At 26.9% G+C, this 21,219-nt stretch overlaps 2 protein-coding genes across 20 annotated transcripts; one reads left to right on the top strand and one right to left on the bottom strand.

Moving 5' to 3' along the window:
- Window positions 1–438: 438 nt before the first annotated feature.
- Window positions 439–5,415, bottom strand: Inos (Inositol-3-phosphate synthase). Of its 11 annotated transcripts, none has more exons than XM_031974947.2 (9): window positions 4,876–4,977; window positions 3,906–3,944; window positions 3,667–3,826; window positions 3,421–3,593; window positions 3,069–3,336; window positions 2,737–2,991; window positions 2,326–2,568; window positions 2,140–2,248; window positions 439–1,949 (listed from the first exon to the last, which is right to left on the bottom strand). In XM_031974947.2, exons 3-9 carry the CDS (start codon window positions 3,778–3,780, stop codon window positions 1,570–1,572), a joined length of 1,542 nt encoding a protein of 513 aa, XP_031830807.1. In that variant the 5' UTR covers window positions 3,781–3,826; window positions 3,906–3,944; window positions 4,876–4,977; the 3' UTR covers window positions 439–1,569. The 11 variants fall into 11 exon arrangements, with proteins under 11 accessions (XP_031830807.1, XP_031830806.1, XP_031830805.1 ...); XM_031974946.2 differs by lacking the exon at window positions 4,876–4,977 and adding an exon at window positions 4,042–4,853 and having other exon boundaries at window positions 3,898–3,944; XM_031974945.2 differs by lacking the exon at window positions 4,876–4,977 and adding an exon at window positions 4,042–4,853.
- Window positions 5,416–6,603: 1,188 nt separating this feature from the next.
- tefu (Serine/threonine-protein kinase tefu) lies at window positions 6,604–21,213 on the top strand. 9 transcript variants are annotated; one of them, XM_031974743.2, is made up of 20 exons: window positions 7,099–7,749; window positions 7,890–8,181; window positions 8,843–8,998; window positions 9,147–9,284; window positions 9,361–9,781; window positions 9,907–10,260; window positions 10,340–10,733; window positions 10,808–15,147; window positions 15,740–16,066; window positions 16,162–16,467; window positions 16,576–16,790; window positions 16,861–17,201; window positions 17,392–17,858; window positions 17,974–18,203; window positions 18,280–18,396; window positions 18,500–18,655; window positions 18,954–19,099; window positions 19,187–19,293; window positions 19,384–19,662; window positions 20,787–21,213. In XM_031974743.2, the coding sequence occupies exons 3-20, from the start codon at window positions 8,927–8,929 to the stop codon at window positions 20,963–20,965; spliced, it is 8,589 nt and encodes a 2,862-aa protein (XP_031830603.1). In that variant the 5' UTR covers window positions 7,099–7,749; window positions 7,890–8,181; window positions 8,843–8,926; the 3' UTR covers window positions 20,966–21,213. The 9 variants fall into 9 exon arrangements, with proteins under 9 accessions (XP_031830608.1, XP_031830609.1, XP_031830603.1 ...); XM_031974748.2 differs by lacking the exons at window positions 7,099–7,749; window positions 7,890–8,181 and adding an exon at window positions 6,604–6,699; XM_031974749.2 differs by lacking the exons at window positions 7,099–7,749; window positions 7,890–8,181 and adding an exon at window positions 6,808–7,059.
- The last annotated feature ends 6 nt before the right edge of the window (window positions 21,214–21,219 follow it).

The following is a 21,219-nucleotide window of genomic DNA, read 5'->3' as shown; positions in this document are numbered from 1 at the left end:
GGTATGCAAGCGCAAAATTTCAATTGGAACCTGAGATAGCGTAAAAAATATTTTTTATGTAATTAATTTAATTTGTTTAATTTCTTTTCAAAAGATTATTATTATTTATGATCAACGAAGTAATTACGTCATTAAATAAATTAAGTCAAATTTTATAAAATGTAAGTTACTGTATATTATGTATGACAAGAACATTACAAGTTCTAAACATTTATTTTATAATACACAAAATATGCTAAATATTCAATATTTTAAACTCATAATAAATGTTAATTAGAAATTTACAATTTTAATACGTATTTTTAATACTTGACAATTTTTATTTTTAAAAAAACATTTATTTTTAATTAAATACAAAAGAATTTAGGATATTCAATAATAATATAATAACATAAAATTTCATAACCATGAATAGAAATAATTATGTTCTAATGCAACTGCAGTACATTAAAATATTTATTTTTTAAAATATGTATTACAACATATAGCTTTTAAATATATCATTACAAGAAATTTAATTTTTTATAAATTCTTTCTTTTTAATCATAAAGTGTAATATATATTTAAACAATAAGGGTATTTTATCACAAAAGCAGATTAACATTATTTGTATATATTACGCTATTTAAAAGAATCACAAAATTTTTTATAATGAGGTTTCCGTTTAACAAACAATAATAAGGAACTCTTACAGCAAATGGACAAATTCTTTTTAAATAGAACTACATTAATATTTTGTACTTATAATTATATCTCACATTTATCCAAAAATAACAACTTCTAATTATTTAAAATATATTTTTCAAAAATAGAAGTGTGTATTGTAAAAATATACTTCTTTTAGGCTTATATTTTTTTTAAATATATGTCAATCTGACTCATTGTAAAATGCATTGAAATGTAATATAAATATCACTTTCACTTTCCCATAGATCGGGTATAATAATTTATAATTCAAATTTATGTTTTTCTTAAACGTTTATGTGATACCTATCATCATATACAGCATGTTCCGCGATGAAACTGACAATCTTTCCAACATATTTAAAATGTAATTTTAAATACAAAATGTTATTTATACCATAGATCATACCACCTTTATTTTCGAGATAAGATCACAAGTAAATAGCTATTTAATTCTTAATCATTTACTAGGAGTTGTTTGAAATTTCATTTGAAGCTGATATATTGATGTTTATAACCATGTTTGTTCATCATTCAGCGATTATCGTTAAAAACAATTTCTAATCTGTCTAATACTTGATGTATCAATATTTTGAGAGTTGAATTAAACCGTTATTTATATAACATATTTTATTCATCTTTCAAATGTACTGAAAAAATTGATTTATTTTATCGCGGAATAGTTGTGGAATAAGTTTATAACGTACTTCACCTAATACACAGCATGTAAAAAATTATATGAAACAATCATGAAATACAATTATCTCGGAACATTTTTTCTGATTCCTTAAATTATTTTCTGGTAATACTGTTCGTTCCTTTTTTTTCTTCTTTTTGAAAACAATAATACCCTTACTTTTAAAGATACAATCTCTTTTCCTGGTTTTATACTGGCGTTGCAAAATTTACTTTGTGCTCAAGTAACATATTATTTTCAGGAGGTAATGCAAGACATGCTCTTAAGATATTTTCAATTGCAGCCCGTTGTCTAGATAATGCATTTATCACTGGGGTTCCTGGAGGAACTAATGGTGCTTTGCAAAGATACGATAATATAGAAAGCACGCTATGAAAACCAATAAATTCATCGTTCGAGTCTGCAACTTTGAAAGTAATCCGTGAGCAAATTTCTGCCAGAAGAACCAGATCTAAAATAATTGGACTAGCCAATAAAGAGTCTTCACACGTATTATGTACCACAATTGTATTGTGTCCTCCAAGTAGTATTTCAGATGTGTATTCATCCATTGCCCGTTTACTATCACCTAGAAGGAGATTTTATTGAGGCTTCAATTGACTAAAAATATTCTCAGAATAATAGATTTTGGCACATCTTACATATTTAACATATAGCACATCAAAAGTCGAATCAAAAAGTTAAATGAATCTATCTTGTAAGCAATTTATATATTAAGAAGTAAAACTTTAACTTTTTTATATACTTTATATACATACCAACATATGGAACATATTTTATAACAACACAATGATCTGGCTTCTCTCCAGGTTGATAAAGGATCTTATTTGATTGTACCATATCATCCACCACATTGCTCTTTGAAATCTAAATAAAATATTACATTATCATGTTAGCAATATAAGCATAAAAGTGATTTAAACAATAATTTTTATTTAAATTACCTCCTTTGATCTAAATTGTTGTGGTGCAGATAAATTATATCCATCATTATTTCCAAGATGATTATAGCTGACAATCGATACCGGCTTAATACCAGCTGAGACCAGAAAATCTACAAGTACAGACTTCAGTTTTGTTTGTCCGGACTTAAAATCATCACCACCGATAAATGTTCCATGTTGTTTTGCTAATTCCATTGCTCCAGGTACAAAAGTATTTTGAGGAGAACCATTTATGTATGTACACTAAAAAAATAAACAGTAATTAATAATTGATAATACCACAAAGATATAATATTAACTCTTTGTATAGAAAACTTTGTCCGAAACAAAGTAAATTTGATTTGACCAGTTCACATCTATAAACTTAAAAAGTGGCGCCCTCAAACAATATGTTAAGACTACATTACTTACACCTTCTAAAGCTGCTGCAACAGCGAATACTGTGCTTGGACTAACTTCTGAATGGTTATGGTTAATAGCTTCCAGTAAGTTTGAAGCTGTATCATTTACACCCGGTATTATTTCAGAAAATCTTTCAGTATTAGCAGTCCATAATATAATTACTTGATCAAGGTTCTTTGAATTTTTAAATTCTGCAATATCATTCCTGATCAACTCTAATTGTTCAAGTTTTGAACCAGGAATAACATTGTTTGCTCTTTTTTCCTGTAAAGATAAAAACAATGTGATAAATAAAAATGATGGAGACATAACAAGAAAAATAAAACAAAAGTAATGTTTACTTGATTAGCGGCAATGAAATCAGGATAGTATATACTTTTCCTTGGTTTCATAAATATCATGTGAGGTTCCAATTGTTTTTGCAAATTAATATCTATGACTTTTGCACGCTTCATAGCATCAGCTAAGTTCATATCAGAAATATCCCAGCCGTCGATTTCAATGTCATCTGGATTTACCATTGGAAGCATCCAAGACATTGGTACAAATACATCTTCCTTTATTCCTCTACCCAGCCTAACGGTAGATGCTTGAATCAAAGAACCATACCTAAAATTTAAAATAAGACTATGTACAATACTGCTAACTTGAAAATTAAATGTATAAACAGTTTATTTCAAATATTGTTAATACCAGTTTGCTTTCTGAACACCATTTTTTGTTTCCCATGAGAGTTTAAGTTTATTTGCTAGTAATGCAGCGGTAATAGTAGAACCATTATTTCCACCCCATCCTACTAACATTAATCCAAGCTTTGGAACTTTCAACTGTGTTCTAATCAATAATTTCGTTGATACTGGTTCCACCTATTAAATGTAAATTTACATTTATAGTCTGTAATGTATTTCCCTTAGACATTTAAAATAAATAATATTACACATAGTAATTGTTAATATTTGTATCCAAGGTTTTTTCTGCTAGTACACAGTGGTGTACAATACAGGAACCTTTTTTTTCAAAAATTGAAAATTTCATTTCCAAAATTAAAATCATAGCCTTTGATCAGCTGTTCATTTTTTATTTTATTTGTTCCTTTTCCCTAAAAAAGAATTTTCAAATACAAAACCTGTAAACTTAACATTCATACAATTTTTTGTTTCTAAAAATGACCTTCCAACCTTAAACGCATTGGTCAAATTAAATATCAGCATCTTTTCCTAATAAAAAAAATGTTATGTTAATAACTATCTTCTTCTATGGAATAATTTTAATAATTAATACTTTCTCGTATAGTGAACTTGTTAAAATACATACATGTACACTGTCAATCAAAGATACGGGACCAGGACTCAATGATTAATGAAAAGAGATATTATTTTGTAATAATATAATAAAACTAGTGAAATCAGTAACTGGAATATAAATGATTTGTGTTTCACTTTGATGTACGAGTTTTATTAAACTATCGCAAAATAGTATTTTCCTCCATCGTTCATTGAGATCTGGTTTCATACTTTGACCGGTAGTATATACATATGTAAGTCATGATTAAAATTAAATTTGTAAGTCTGAAAACATAGCTTCAAAAATTTAAAAGTACAGTTGAAAATAGCAATAATAAATTTATTTGTGAATAAAGTATTCGTTATTCTACTTCGGTAACCCAGTCGATTATTCAGATTCCATATTTGTGTACTACGCGAATCAATTGCAACAGTGTGAAATAATAGGTAAGTACACTTGTAAATTTCATTAAGAGCGCGCAGTTTTAAATTTCAGTTACCGCCTTTATCAATATTGGTTCGAATATGAAAATTATTCAATTTATCATTTCTATATTTTATTGTAATAGTAATATACATACATTAATAAATCGTATATAAGATTGTTAGAAAAACGGATTTTCGTAGTAACAAAAAATTGTCACCTGCAAAAACATGTATCTTTTAAATGAAAAGGGGAAACGATTTTACTTGTAATCATATTTTCAAGCACGCCTGATCAATTTTAAGGAAAAATATCCTGACTGTAATTTGTTTAACAAGCATGTGCAGAATATTCTCAATTTTCTTGTACATTTGTTTAATAAAAGATAAATTGGAAATTGAAAGAAACATAAAAGAAGAAACAACATTCTGGAACGCTTACCGTCAATTTTGAACCATTGTCTTCTATAACGTTCGTCGTTTGGTACTCGTATTGTGCTTCGATATATTCTTCTGTATATTTCACCTTCGGCGATTTAACGCGAATCTTTAAAGCCATTTCGCTTAATGTCAAAGTTTTCGCGCTAATTGCGATAGTGATAAAAGAAATTCGTAAAAAATTTATGTCACAAAAAAGAAAACAAAATATAGCCTTTCTAGGATGCCGGACTCAAGGATTATAGATTATCGGAACAGGAAACAGTGGTGGGATCGTACCTCAGGCTTAATTCTCGAGAGATTAACGGATGAATAATTCGTACGATAGATTGTTCTAAATAACCGTTTTAATCGGTTATACGTTTCTCTTTAATGCAATGAATAAAGAAGAGAAATGTGCAAGTAAAGCTAACGCAAATAACACTCGAGGTTAAATACTCAAAACGTCGTGTTCGTAGCTGAAACGTAAATGTCGTGAAGATGCTCAAGCATGCGCTTTAAAAGAAACGGCACGATAGCCCCCTTCCACCCCTACTTAGAACGTATATTCGGTTACTACTGTATTTTTATCAAACTATCTAGCATAAACTGAACATATGCTTCGTTAGCGACTTCTTATTCACTTCTTTCGGACGAATATGAATATATGCATGCTTCCTTCAACTTTTTACGTTTTCTTTTTTTCTTTTTTGTTTTGTGTAAACGTAGTCGTAACGTTCCTGCTAGTACAATATATGCAAAAACGTTGTTCCATTTGATATGAGGAATGTTTCAAAATATATGGCTAGTTAAATATTTTTTACAGATATTAAGTACGTCTTTTCAAAATTTACGTATAAAATTTATTATTTGTAAATTTAAAAAATTGTTTAATAAGTTTACAAAGCTATGAAAGTGTTGATTAATTTCCACGCTATGTTAGATTTTCTAATAGTTACCAATTGGACATTGAGAATTTTTATTTTATATATATATATATATAGTTCTATGCTTCATATTTGTTTATTTTAAATTATTTCGTTTAATACGATCATATATTTCGATATACTACACTTTTTTTGCTTTATTTCACATATTTACATATAAAAATATTTAGGTTTAATACTGTTTCTACCGACGGTGTCAAAAGACAGCTTTTGAAATTTTAACTTAAAATTATTTTCTAAGTTTAGTCGTATGTTCTGAATTGACTTTTCGACTTTTCAAATAACGATCATAGCGTTAATAACAATTTTCAAATAACGAAATAGCGTTAATAACAATTTTCAAATAACGAAATAGCGTTAATAACAATTTTCAAATAACGAAATAGCGTTAATAACAATTTTCTAGAAATAATTTGAAGGAAATTTTATTTTATTCCACGCACTGGCGGTTATTTCTATTTTTATTTTAATAATCTTATGCTTTTCATTACAAGTATATATAGTTAAATATTTAGATACCTATTATCAAGCAAATCATAATTTAGTCACTATTATATAAACATATTTTTACAAATATAAACCTATTTTATATATTTAATAATTACTCATATATTCCGAGAAAGGAATCATTGTTTATAATAACAAAATATATTTAGTAATTGCTTTACTAGTTTAACTATAAATATATTATTTAAATATAATCGTATCATTGACAATTGGGAATAGATGTTGTTAGAAGGCAACGTATAAATACGTTTTGAAGTTTGAATTATGATCGTCAGTTGGTCGACGAAATGTTCCATTACATCACGTGTTGCTGGAATGCATAGATTGTTTCAATCAATTGGCACTTGGCGACTCTGGAACTTTCGTAATGGGAGAATTATGTTGCCAGACCATTTGTAAGTCGACCCCCGACGAACGATTATGAACTATAATCTGTTTACAAAAGCTGATTTTATCCACCTCATCGTTATATACGAGCCGTTTCACTTTCATCCTGAGAAATAAGCATTATCACCAAGAGTATACATGCTAGAAAATTTCAACCATACCGAGGACTAATCTCATTTTGTATAGTTTCTTTTTGTTTGTTAATATGGTATGTCAAAGTAGTATTTGGGATCGATATTTGAAACATAATACCAATAGCAATTTATTGATATGAATACGTTCTTTAACGTGATAAAATTGAGCTTGTTGAACTGTGATAATAGAAAACTTAATCATTTAATATTACGTATACGATGCGTATTCTCAACGTAAGGCATACGTAAATAAATTCTGTATTAATCTCACAAACGTATGTGTCGATTAAATCGAAAAGGAATTCATAAAATAATTAAAAAATATGAAATAAAAAAGGTTTTGTTATAAAATTGTACAGTGCTGCTGTATTTCATTATATTTCAATTGTTTATAAAATTTATTACTAAATGAAATTTCAAGCAATATTAAAAGGAATTCGGTTGTCAATTTAGTCGATTATTTGTGAAGGGCAATAGTTGAACTTTGTCCAATACTTAAATTAAATTGGAGTGGAAGTGACCTGTATAAATGAATACCATCTATGTACCATCATTATTACTACTATCAAAAAACACTTTTTAAGTTTCTTGATTTCTTAATTTTTTAAATTTTATAAATGTTCAATAACATTTTCGAAAAAAATATTTCCAACATTCAAATGAATATTATAATATATTTTTTGACTAAAAACATTTAAAACAGAAATAAAAGTTTAATCGCAGGTTGAATTTCATTTAACATAGCTTTTCAATCTTCATGTACACTATGAAGTAGGTTTGCATAATATTAGTAAGGGAAATCACAGTCCATGTAGATTATGTAACGTCATTTGGAAGAAGTTTTAGGTTTGATTCACACTAGCGATCAGCGATCAACTGTATGAATAGATCACGATTAGTCGTAATCAAGGATTTCTTTACTTTGTACTCTGATTTAGTTCCAATTTTTATTGCTATATAAGTTTTCTACTAAAACCGCTCAATTTGCTGTTTTCTCAAATAAATTCTATTAATTGCTTGTCAACCGTGATTCTTTTTGACCGTCGACTGTTCAAAATTTTCAGTTAAATCAAATCCAGTGAAGTTTGCCGCGGTCTTCGATTGTCGGCATATCAGCTCGATGACCAATAAATTTTGATTTAACTTGATCGTACCGTTCACTATGAATGCTTCGTTGGATTACATATTATTTACATTGATAATAGTCATGATCGGCTATGATTTAACTTGATTTGACTGAACCATTGATCGCTAGTGCAGATCAGGTCTTATTCTTATTATTACGTATTTAGAGCTTATTTATATGCAATGGTGAGTTGGCGCCCATGAAGCGATGAACAGATCTCCTTGTCTAGTGTAAGAAAATTTTACAAACTTTTGTTAAGATATAAAACCGACATTTTAATATAAAATTATAAATTGTTTATAGATAATTCCTAGTCCCTAGATAATTTAATAGTTAGATCAGGTTTCGTCCCATCAATCGATATTTTTTCTCGGTTTCACTTCTGATCAGTATATTTTTTTCTTTATCCGATGGTCCATAGAAAGTAATGCAAATGCCACCTGTAAAGAAGCGGCAAAAGTTGTTTTAAGCGGTAAAGAGCAGTTGTACAAAGAGCAGTTTTAAGTTGTACTGTCACATAATTTGGTAATATAAATGTTAACAATTTTGACAAAAATTTCCTGTTTGTTGCGTTCTCTTTTTTTGGTAGTTTAAGAATTGATATTTTATTTAGATATTTATTTAAATAGATTATATATATCTACTATTTTATCATTAGTTCCTACTTTCATATAGATTGTTCATACCTATTATTTTTTCATTAGTATATATGTAATCCGTTATTAGTGAAAGAATTATTTAAAATTTTATAACTTGCTTAAATAAATTAGGTCTCATAAACTACAATACTGAGCCAGTACAGAAGAGGTGCATTTAAGAAGTGCTTTACCTCACAATAATATTATAGAGAGGCTTTTATAGGAATGTGTAATGCTTGATTATTATTTCTAGTGTTTTTATTAAAAAAAGTTTGTTCACATCATACAATTTGTGGGAATTATTAGCCTGATATGTCTATTCAAAGTTTAAAATAAAATGTCAAAATATTCGGAAAGGATACAGGAGATATTAAAGAATACAACTACTAAAAAAGTTACTGATAAAAGAGTATGTATGTTATTCCAATTAATTATTCAAAAATATATCATATATAATACAATACACATTATTCTTTAACATACTCATATTATTGAATTTGATGTTACAATATTTCATAATGAAGAAACTTAAGATATATTGTAATTCTTTATTTTAGAAATGTGTGAACGAATTGCTTGAGTTATATGAAAATAAAGAAGCTATAAATGAAATATGTAGAAATACAGAACAAGAAATACAAGGTGTCGTAAACTGGTCATATATAATACACGCAGTTCATAAAATTGTATTAACCGTAAGTGATTACATTTATTCGAGAAATCATTGAATTTAAATATATGAAATTTGTTTTCATATTATTTTTATTAAAGGAAACAGATAGACATGCTAGTAAGGATTCGCACAGCAAGGTAGTAGTTACAGATAGACAAAATACATGTACACTTGTGAGAAAAACAGTTCAATGTGCAAATTCTTATAAATTACCACTTTTGAAATGCACAGATGTAATACCATTAATTTTACAAATATTGGGAACAAATATATACGAATACTATCATGAAACTTATATGGGTATATTGGTGTCTTATATACTTCCATTTAGGACATATCAGGTGAAGATATTATTTGAACAATGGCAAGAGTTATTAAAGATATGTATTCCATTATATAAGAATGTATCTTCACTTATGAATAAACGTACTGCTTTAGAAGCATTACAAATGATCGCATATTATGGTTGTTTACACTCGGATCTTCTTCCAAACCTGAAGAAAATATTGCCATTTTTAGGTGTGGTAATATTTGAGAAAACATCAATTCTATAAATTTGTCTTACTTAATATTTTTCTTCTAATTAATTTATTATTTTATACTTTATTACAAATGAAATAATATTACATTTTACTTGGTTTTAGAAACTGTGTTTCTTGATGTGAAAACAGATCAAGAAATCCTAGCAGAATCTGCTTATAAACTTACAAATACAGTATGCCAACAAATCGCAATTGAATGTAGATATAGTCTTTGCCAATTTAGTGAAAGTATTTTACCAAATATAATTAGTTTAAAAAGTTCTGTGGAGAAGTATAAACTTTTATTACTTTTTATTAAAATCCACCACCCCAAAGGAACATGTAAAGTTGATGATGGTGCTTATGCTAATAATTGGGAAGAGTGGTATGCGATACTTAAAAGTATATACTTAATGATCATGAAGGATTTAAAACCAGATGTACTACCTAAAAGTTTTATTTGTCTTGCAAGTGAAGGTAATTTCCTATTTCTTTCCAAAATGATTATTTACACATTTTATTAACAATTAAATATCAAAATCTAAAATTATTTTAGTTTTTAAACAAATATTAGAAAATCCAGTCATTGTTGAAAGGAAATCTCTTGATGTATCTGACTGTGTACAAGCAGCAAAACGAAGAAGAATTTCAAATAAAATGGATGGATTAATTGATATTATTACTGATACTAACACTGAAGAAGCTTGGCCAATAATACAGATATTAGTAGTATTACTGAAACAATATCCTACATGTTTGAAATCACAAGATCTTGCAGAATTCTTAAAAATTTTAGTAGATCTCCTTACACAATCTTGCAAAGAAGAAATTATTATGGATAGTTTATATGAGTTATGTGTTACTTTATTAAAAAACGAAAATATATTTTCTATCACGGACATAGAAAACTCAAACATGTATTGGGATAAAATATGGGATATTTTATTAAGGTAAAATGTTTATAATTTATATTATTTAAAACTTGAAATTTAAGAAATTGTTTTTATTAAATTTATAATTTTAGGTCTTTGAACGTAAATCAGAATGAAATATCTACTCATAAACTTACCCAACTTTTTATATTAAATAATAAAATAACAAATCCAAATGCTCTCTTAAGACTTTATCTTACAAATGTTATCAAATGGTCACCTATGAGTCTTCGTACATTAATAATACTTTGTGAATATCTATCATTACCATCTGACATAACAATGTTTAATATAAATACATGCTCGCCAACAATGAATTCAGATTCTGTGAGATTATGCTTATTAAAATGGGCACTAAATATACCTTGGCATAAATTGGGCACACAAATAATGATTGATGAGTTATGTTTATTACTGATTAGTATTATATCAAAATCGAAGTATGAAAAGCAGATCCAATTTAAAGAACAAGATATTAACAATTCATGTAATTGTTCAAAAAGTGTGGAATGTTTGGAACCATCTTATGAGTACATGGAAAATTGTTACTTGCTATTGGCATATAAAACGAATTTGTTTGTTGAAAAAGAAAAACATGATATTCAGGAGGATATAAAATTAAATGAACGTATTTTATATATGCAAGATATTGTCACTTCTTTGGAAATTCAGTTGTGTGCTATCCTAGAGGAAAGTAGTGGTAATGATGATATACACATAAGAATAATGAAAATTGCTATTATAGCAAAAGTAATATCAATGATGAAACAATTCAATATAATAAATAATAATGAAACACCTCTTCAACATACAATGAAAACAAATTTAGATGTTATTTATACTTCATTGGCAAATATAGATCCATCGAGAAGTAAATATATCTATCTTTGTAATATAACAAAAGCACTTAATGTGTTGTATGGAACATCATATGATGCAGATGTATCAAGGATAATTATTTTATCTTCAACATTAGACATGTTAAAACGTATATTTAGTTTAATGAATATTGAAGATAATGAAATTATTGATTACGAGCCACCTAAGGATTATTATGAAGATTATAGTTCTTTTCAAAGCAGACGTAAAATTTTAGATAAAGAAATATTACACAAAAAACAGTGTAACTTTTGCAACAAAGGTACAATCAAAATACAAACATCAAAGGCTTTAGCATTATTTTGTTGCATTAACGTAGGAGAAGAAAAGTGTGACATTCAAATAAAACTCATGAACAATTTACTTGAAATAGATATGTACGATTTGTCTTGTACGGTGGATTTTAAAATGGCTGTTATAGTTTTAGAATCGCTATCAAAGTATGGCAGAAAAAATTTATTCAAAAATCACAAAGAGATACCATTAAAAGATATATTAACATTATATCAGAAATGTCGAAAAGATGAAACAGCAGTTCGACATATATTAAATATTTTACCGTATTTTCTTAAATATGCTGTAGATTATAATTTTAATTTAGATGGTGTAATGAATATTATTTTTGAACAGAATAATTGTCAAAAAATATATGGTTTTCGTGTCAATATAGAATTTACTAAATGTCTTTTAAAAATTATTCATATCAGTCCTGGTCTTTTTTATTATACAGTACCTGATATACCTGATCAGATAATGCCAATGATCGACAGCATTGTTTCATTGTTTACTAATTCTTTGTTTATTGTACAGTTTGAATTAATTAAATGCGTACAAGAAATATATCTTTCAAAATATATTGATTTTAAATGGAAGAAGTTATTATTTACAAAAATAGAAGAATCATTGAATAAATTAACTATCAATACAAATATTGATGAAAAGGAAACCAAAATAGCAAGTGCTTTACTAGTACTAGCAACGATAATAGTCTCCGATGGTACATTTCAGTGTCACGCTTTACAGACAATGGTACATTTTATTATAAACCAAAAACTAGAAATTCAAATAGTAGCAACAGCTTTAAATACTATAACGAACCAAATAAATTATTCCAGTTTAATGGAAGATAATTTAAGTTATCTAGTAACCTGTTGGTATAATTCAAAATATTCATCACAATCATTTCCTTGGAAATTAATACAATGTAATTCAGAACAACAATTTCATGAAATACATATTAATACACTTGCATTTATTAAATTTCAAAATTTTGAACTTTTAAGTGTTAAATCACTTTGCAATTATGTAAATTCATCATTTCAACAAATTATTGAAAACATTTTTCCACAAATATTATCATGGTTATTATATTGTATTAACGAACAAGATAACAGCACTAAACGAAAATTAGCAACTAAAATATTTCATAAGTTAATATCAAATCAAGATGAATTTGTTGAAGTTAAAAAATTCTCAAGTTTATTTAATGACAAATTTGAAGAAACGTTAATATATCTTATTGAAAGATTACATGACGAGACGTATCTTGAAAAAATGTTAGGTGTACAAATTTCATTTGCAATGTCGGATCTTCCACATTTTAAACATGAAACAGTTAATGCATGCTTAAAATATATGGAAGAAAACTTCTTTGCACAAGAAATGTCTATACAATATGTTTTAGCACATAATTGTCCAAATATATTACAGAAAATATTGTTACATTTAGTTAACAACATTTATAAAAAAAAATTTGTAGCGCATAAAGTAAAAGCCTTTCATCAGTACATGTTCTTTTGCATACTAATCGTTCAAGAATTGAAGCAAAAGTACTTTGATTCTCTTGCTATGTATGTAATAAAAGACATTGGTTACAGTTTGCTTTATATAATTAAAGCACACAATGATATTCTTCTTGAGATAGCAAGTAAATATTTCTATGAATTTGTGAAAAACATATTGCCTATAAGACCTGAAGAAATTAAAGAAATTTTAAGTTTTACTGTCACGACTCTGATTCCCGTTGTACAAACAAAAAAGGTACCAGTATCTTTGGAAATACTTAACTTTTTATTAATCGAACAAAAAGATATACCAAGTGATGCAATACAAAAGTTAAATTCGTTTCCAAATGTTCCTGTTTTTCAAGAAATTCGGAATACGCATAACGCATTGAAGTATAAAGCTGACAAAACATATAGTTTAGAGGAAGAAATACAACATTTCTTAAATTCTTTAACTGACAAAAACATAAATTACAGTGTAGAAGATGTTTTACATTTACGACAACAGTTATCAACTAGGAAAAAAGAACTCCAAGAATTGTACAATAAATTTGAAACTTTGCATGGGTTTGCTGAAGACTGTGCCTCAAGTATATTACATCAATTAGTGTATAAACTTATAAAATTAACAGCATCTTCGGATCTAAATGTTTCAATTGAAGCATCGAAATGTTTAGGTGAGATAGGTCCTAATGATTTAACATCAATGGTGCTGTATTTAGAAAAAAGTCACGTTAATGAAAGTTCTGACTTATTAGAGATACTAACGTATAAAATAATAATTAAAATGATAGAATTATTGTTTCAAAGCAACATAGAACTCCGATGTGTTAGCGCTGATGTACTTCATATCGTATTGTCATCTTCTTGGGGACAAAAATTGTTAAATACAAAATACATACAACATCTAAAAAGTGTTTTAGGTGAAACAGAGATACTATTACCTCGAAACTATATTCAACCATTTATAATTAATAAAAATTCGAGAACAAAAAAAGTTACTATAAATAATGTAAAAATGAATAATATTTTAAATCCTCAGAATAATATTTGGACACTTCAGACTAATGATTCATATACTAATTGGGTTACAGAAATAACTTGTAAAATAGTAGAGTGTTTTGCAGGATTCTATTTTGAAAATTTGCTTCCAATTTGTATGCTAAGTACTAATGTTTGTGAAATAATATTACCAAGAATTATTTTTCTTATAATTCGTATAGACAAAAAATTCACAGCTGCAGTATGTTCTTGCATAAATGAATTTTTTGACTATCATTTTAATAACACAACAACAAATGTAGTTTCTATTGGAATACATAAAACAACAAATTGTGACCATCAAATTGTTCATTGTATGTTAAATATTGTAAATTATATCAGAGTACAAATTGCCGATAATGCTTGTTTAAAGTTAAATTATATGTATATTGCAAAAGCGGCACAATATTGTGCAGCTTTCTTTACTGCGATACTGTATGCAGAAATGTCTTGTGAAAACATCTTAAATGATTATGATACTATTACTAACATTTCCAAAATTGATCGTGTCTATGAATTGGTACCTGAACAAGGAAAAATGATACAAAATATACTTAGAGACACTTATGCGAAAATAGGTGATTTTGATGCTATTCATGGTACTGGATCTTCACATTTACAAGAACATTCAACTCGTATACAACATTACGTTCATACTCATAAATGGGATAAAGTAATACTTGCTCAAGATGTTGAACTATCTTTTGGAAATATGACGGTAATCAAAGGTAAATGAACTGATCCATATTGGTAACATTATAATGATATGATTGAAAAATTTATAACATAGCATCATTCTTTGAAATAGTTAATTTTGAAAAATAATAAAAAATTAGAATTTAGTTAAACATATATTTAAAATTAAAAATGCAATACAAAGCTATCTTACATGTTTTATCAATTTAAAAAAAATTGTATATTTAAAATGATAGAAGACAAAACAAAATTACATGATTTCAAATAGTACATCACATAATAAATGTTTAAGTTACGTTCGTTTATCTTCTTTCTATACAAAGATATTAAAGAATTATGTTGAAAGGACTAGTTTAAAAGATATTTTAATTAGAACATTGGTTAAGTAGTTCTTCTGAACACAGTTTAGACATGCAGATCTAAATGTAATGTTAATGTTAAAATATTTTCAAATTAATAACTTTTCAATGCAAGTTCCTTGATATCTTTGTATAGAAGATGAACAAATGTAACGATCAGGACATAAAAAATATGCATTTCTGTTTAAAAAAATTTTTCTCTTCTATCTTTTTAAATTTAAAGTTATCATATGTACTATTCTGTATACTGAATTATGAATTACAGAAATGACTAATGGATTACATCAATCTGGTTTTCAATATTTACTTAGCAATTTAATTTGTACCATGTCTAAAAATAATGAAGAAATCGATGAAGATATTCAATACGAATGCTCTTGGCGGCTCAGTAATTGGAACTTTTCTGAAATAAATCAGTCTTTATACATGAAAAATGATTATAAATTAAAGTCACAAATAACTGAGTCTGATTATCATTTTTATCATTATCAAGCATTAAAATATTTTCATGAAGGTAATGAAATAGGTATACAAAATGCAATTGAAAATGCTCGCATAAGTATTATTAAAGCACTTAGAAATGTTAGCTTAGGTACGTTCAAATGAACTATTTAATACATAATACGTATATATATATATATATATATATATATATATATATATAATCTAACGCTATGTAATTTTCAGAAAGCAGTAAAACTATATATGAAAAGTTAATGCAGTTACAATTGATTCGTGAGATTGAAGAATTAAGTTTAGCAAAACCAGATGAGTATGAGAAACTATTAAAGAAGTGGAAACAGCAAGATATAACGAATTTCAATGAATTCCAATATATAGAGCCTGTATTAACTCAAAGAACTATTATGTATCAAATAAATGACACTTTAGCTCTAAACATGCAGTTAAAGGATGCGCTCTTCAATACATATTTAGATATATCGAAAATAGCAGCTGATAAGGAAAATTTGCATATTGCTACACGTTCTTTAGGTATGTAAGATACGAAAATACAATAGTATTTTTAAATATTTATCATAAGGTTTCAACAATATCCTATGTTATGTGAACATTGTTTTAAAATATTTTTTTTATACGAAGCTGTATTAGCAAAACAAACGGACTTACCTCAGAAAATTCAAGATCAATTACTTTATCAAGAATCTCTATTAACACGTCTTAGAAATGATTTAAAAATTGGACGATTTCTTTTACGTAACTTAATACATAAAAATACCTTAGATATAAATTTACGAGCTCAAGTGTTGAGAGTTTATGGAGACTGGATGGCTGAAACGAAATCTGAAAATCCTCAGGTATATGTCATGTACACATAAGTTCCTATTTACATTTCTAATGATAAATATATTTATTTATATTTTTCAGACTGTGATAAAAAATTATTATTTAAAGTCTATAGATATAAGCACCTCTATTGATGAACAGACTGTTGATAGTATTAAGAATTTACATAATACACAAGTAGCTTTAGCTCGATTCGCTGATGCTCAATTTGAGCAAATATGTACATATATGAAATCTACACAATTTGAAAGTTTGAAAGAATGCGTTACATACTCCACTGAAGGAGTTAACATGCATTCAATTAGTAAAGACAAAGATGTTAGAAGAGCATTAATTTTGAATCAGAAACAACATATAAATGATGTTGCAGAGCTAGAGCACATACAAAGAGAAAGAGATAATTATTTATCTTTAGCGCTGCAGTAAGTTTTTAAATATTAGTATAATTTCTTATGAAAATGAAATTTTACATAAATTTTACATGTTAATACATAATAACATAAGACTGTTTAATATGTAGAAAGATTAATTCTTTTATGTAGGGTTATTCGATATATTTTTTTTTGTTGGTAAATTTCTTAAATTTTATTTGTAATATATTTGTTTTTGCAGATACTATTTATTAGTGTTACAACAAAGTGAGGATTATAATTTATTAATATTTAGAGTAGTAGCTCTCTGGTTAGACAACATAAAACAGAAAGAAGTTAATGATCTGTTAAATGCGAATCTTAACAAAATATCGTCTTTTAAATTTATTCCACTTATTCCACAATTGGCGGCACATATAAACGATGTTTTTGATACCTTTTCTGAAAAGATATATACAATTATGAAACATTGTGCCCTAGAACATCCTCACCATACATTACCTGTATTATTAGCATTAAAAAATTTATATGGTGATTATGAATACAATACGACTCAGATGAATAAAACATTAGAACCAAGAGTACTTGGAGCCCGTAAATTATTACATGAATTAACTAAATCAAATATAAGCACAATTGTGCATGAAATGGATAAATTATCACACTCTTTAGTTATGTTGGCCAATCTTACAACTTCTTCAAGTAAACGTAAGACAATTCCTTTTACGTAACATAAATCTAACAATGTAATAGTACCTATAAAAATGCAGTAGTATACAATTTACTAATGTAGGTAAATTGTTATTTAATTACTTATTTCCAGCTGGTTCAATAATTAATATACCTAAAAATCAAGAAATTTTGAAAATTAAAAATTTCATTAACGTGCTTGTTCCAACGTTAACGATAAATGTAAAAGCATCTAGAAATTACAATAACGTAATTGGAATATCTAAATACGTGGAAACATACGAGACTGTTGGAGGTTTAAATACACCAAAAAAGATAATATGCATTGGTACTGATGGAATTTCAAGATATCAATTAGTAAAGGTAAATTACTTATTGTATACGTATACTGAATATTCTAATCGAGTTTAATTTTACATTATCTATATACTTTTTTTAGGGTAAAGATGACTTACGACAAGATGCTGTTATGCAACAAGTTTTTAATATAATGAATATACTACTGAAAGCTCATAAAGAAACTAAACGAAGGAAGTTAATGATTAGGACATATAAGGTACTTTAAATCTAAATATTAGAAAAATTTGATTAATAATTAATATTAAATAATATCAATATTAACTTATGTATTTTTCTGTATTTTTTGTATGAATTTTCAGGTTGTACCATTAACACAAAGATCAGGGATATTAGAATGGTGTAACAATACGATTCCTATTATAACTATATTAATAGGGTCAAATAATGATTCTGGTCTTCATAAAAAATACTATCCAAAGGATTATACAGCAAAACTGTGCAAGGAGAAATTAGCAGTAAGATTATTCTTAAATTATATTTATAATTAGACAAAATAATCTTTAATAATCACATTTATAAAAAAGTTTAATTAATACTTTTCCTGTTCACTACCGTTAATAATACAGGAATACATATAATATGAATTGTCTAAAATCTGCTCTATAAATAATAAAATGGTTTTAAACTAATTTGTATAGCTTGTAAAAGTAGACAAAAAATGTAAATTTGAAAGAAATTTATAACAAGCAAAATAATTAAGTAATTTAAATAATCAGAAATCATTTTATCATTCTGATGTATTTTTATTATTAGGGTGTGGAAAAGTCATCAACTGATGTAAAATTGAAGGTATTTATGGACTGCTGTGCAAATATGCATCCAGTGTTGCATCACTTCTTCACAGAAAAATATCCATCTCCGGAAACATGGTTCGAAAGAAGATTAGCATATACTCGCAGGTAAAAATAGAAAAACATGTTTAACATATCACATAATCTGTTAAGATTTTGTAAGATGCTGTACGTGTCATTTGATTTGGTTTATAGTGTAGCAACAACATCCATAGCAGGATACATTTTGGGTTTAGGAGATAGACATTTTAATAACATTTTACTTGATCAAGCAACTGCTGAAGTAATTCATATTGACTTTGGTAATAATAATTATTTTCAAATATAGATTAACATAAAAAATGCGAATATGATACAGATAATGTAATTATTATACTATTAAATGTTATCAGGTATAGCATTTGAACAAGGTAAGGTATTACCAATTCCTGAAACTATTCCATTTCGCCTCACACAAAATATTGAGGTCGCAATGGGTGTATCGGGAATAGAAGGTACAATGAGACAGTGCTGTGAAAAAACTTTAACTATATTACGTGATCAACGACAAATAATTATAACTTTACTTCAAGTATTATTGTATGATCCATTGTTTACTTGGACTATAACACCAGCTAAAGCACATAACATTCAAAGTGGTAATTCTTTGAAACAAGTTGAAATTAATCAAGGTAAATATTATGTTTCTATTTTCTTATCGTTTTTATGTATTTGCAATCACTGACATGAATTCACGTCTTTGCAAATGCATCTCTTTTCCGATTTACACGAGAGATTGGTTCCTTAAAATAGCCTATAAATCGAAATCATGGATTTTTATATGTAAAACCATGTAAATCGAAAACAAACCAAAATGTGTATGATTTAGTCGCCTAGATTTTTATTTAAATTCATTTACTTCAACGTAAAATAAAAGTAAAATACCATGAAAATGGTTTTATTCACGGAATATAATTTAGCAATCTCTATTATTCTTTCTTTATTACGAAGACAATATCAAATTTTAATTCTAATTTCTAAAAACATAACTTTTCTTTTCACTTGCTTTTTTTAAATTTCTTTTGGCACTGTAAAGCCTATGCAATTTTAAGTGCATTATAAAAATTTTATAGAAACTATAATTGTTTATCGTTAAATGTGACGTTTAAAGTAAATATGACGTTTTAAAAAATTCCATTCAGAAAAAGCACAACGATATACACTTTATGCTGCAAAAGATTTCCTGAACTTTACTGTATTGCTTCACACGAATGGTTTTTGTGTGTATACAAAAAGGGGAATTCCCTATTTTAGATTTAATGCCAGTATGATCAATCGAATAGAATAAAAAATTTGCTGTAGAAATATCGGTGCAGCAAAAATGTTTATTTTTAACATCTTAGTTTTTAATTCGTCATTTTGAAAACGTATAAAAGCGAAATCATGTAAATGAAGTATTGTGTAAATCGGGGGATAAATATATACTTTTCTTTAACAGAAAGTTTTTCATTTCAAACAACAGGTCGTTACAAGACTGATATTTCAAAACAAATTTTTTAATTTTTGTCTCTATTTTAACATTGGAAATTTACAACAATTAGCTTAAGATTTTCTTCATTTTCATCGACAATGAGTATTAGAAAAGCAAAAAATTTTCCGGCTACGAAGATGTTAATTTTCTATCATTTGTAATTATTTTTCCTAATATTATGTTACTTATTTTGTAAGTAATTTCGGTCATCTAAATCAATTTTTTTTTTTTATAATGTGCAAATATAATTCATATATCAGGCAAAAATAAATATTATTCTTATAGGTTCTATAGGAACTAATAAAACAGCGGAAAGAGCTTTGTTAAGAATTGAACAAAAACTTCAAGGTACTGAAGAAGGTTTACCATCAAGTATTTTTGGTCAAGTGGAAAGACTTATACAGCAAGCACGTGATCCTGTTAATCTTTCTCGCTTATATTACGGATGGCAACCGTATCTGTAATACTTACATTTTTTACATTTATCTTTTCTATAATTTTATATACAACAATTGTAGAAGTTTTAAGAACTAAATACTTTATTTGATATTTTATATGATTTAAGAGTATTCATAAAAAAACCATTATAACATGAAAGCGTATATCATTTTAGGAATAGGTAAATGTAATAAGGTAAATATAACATATAAACTGAAACAGAAAGTAAAAGTGAAATATGTTTTTTTATGTGAGTTTATTTTTCTTGTAATATACATAA

Source organism: Nomia melanderi, chromosome 12 (assembly GCF_051020985.1).
Source record: "Nomia melanderi isolate GNS246 chromosome 12, iyNomMela1, whole genome shotgun sequence".
In the NCBI taxonomy this organism is placed as follows: Eukaryota; Metazoa; Arthropoda; class Insecta; order Hymenoptera; family Halictidae; genus Nomia; species Nomia melanderi.
Note: the sequence above shows the minus strand (reverse complement) of the source record. Positions and strands in the feature narration are given on the sequence as shown.

What these genes read in the sequence shown, in the direction of transcription:
- Inos (XM_031974944.2), bottom strand. Translation starts at nt 4,992, where the DNA reads ATGGCTTTAAAGATTCGCGTTAAATCGCCGAAGGTGAAATATACAGAA. An exon ending in GGTGTTCAGAAAGCAAACTG is followed by an intron (nt 3,337 to 3,420) that starts GTATTAACAATA and finishes TTTAAATTTTAG; the next exon opens with GTATGGTTCTTTGATTCAAG. An exon ending in ATTTCATTGCCGCTAATCAA is followed by an intron (nt 2,992 to 3,068) that starts GTAAACATTACT and finishes TTATCTTTACAG; the next exon opens with GAAAAAAGAGCAAACAATGT.
- tefu (XM_031974748.2), top strand. Translation starts at nt 8,927, where the DNA reads ATGTCAAAATATTCGGAAAGGATACAGGAGATATTAAAGAATACAACT. An exon ending in AAAAAGTTACTGATAAAAGA is followed by an intron (nt 8,999 to 9,146) that starts GTATGTATGTTA and finishes TCTTTATTTTAG; the next exon opens with AAATGTGTGAACGAATTGCT. An exon ending in CGAAATCTGAAAATCCTCAG is followed by an intron (nt 16,791 to 16,860) that starts GTATATGTCATG and finishes TATATTTTTCAG; the next exon opens with ACTGTGATAAAAAATTATTA.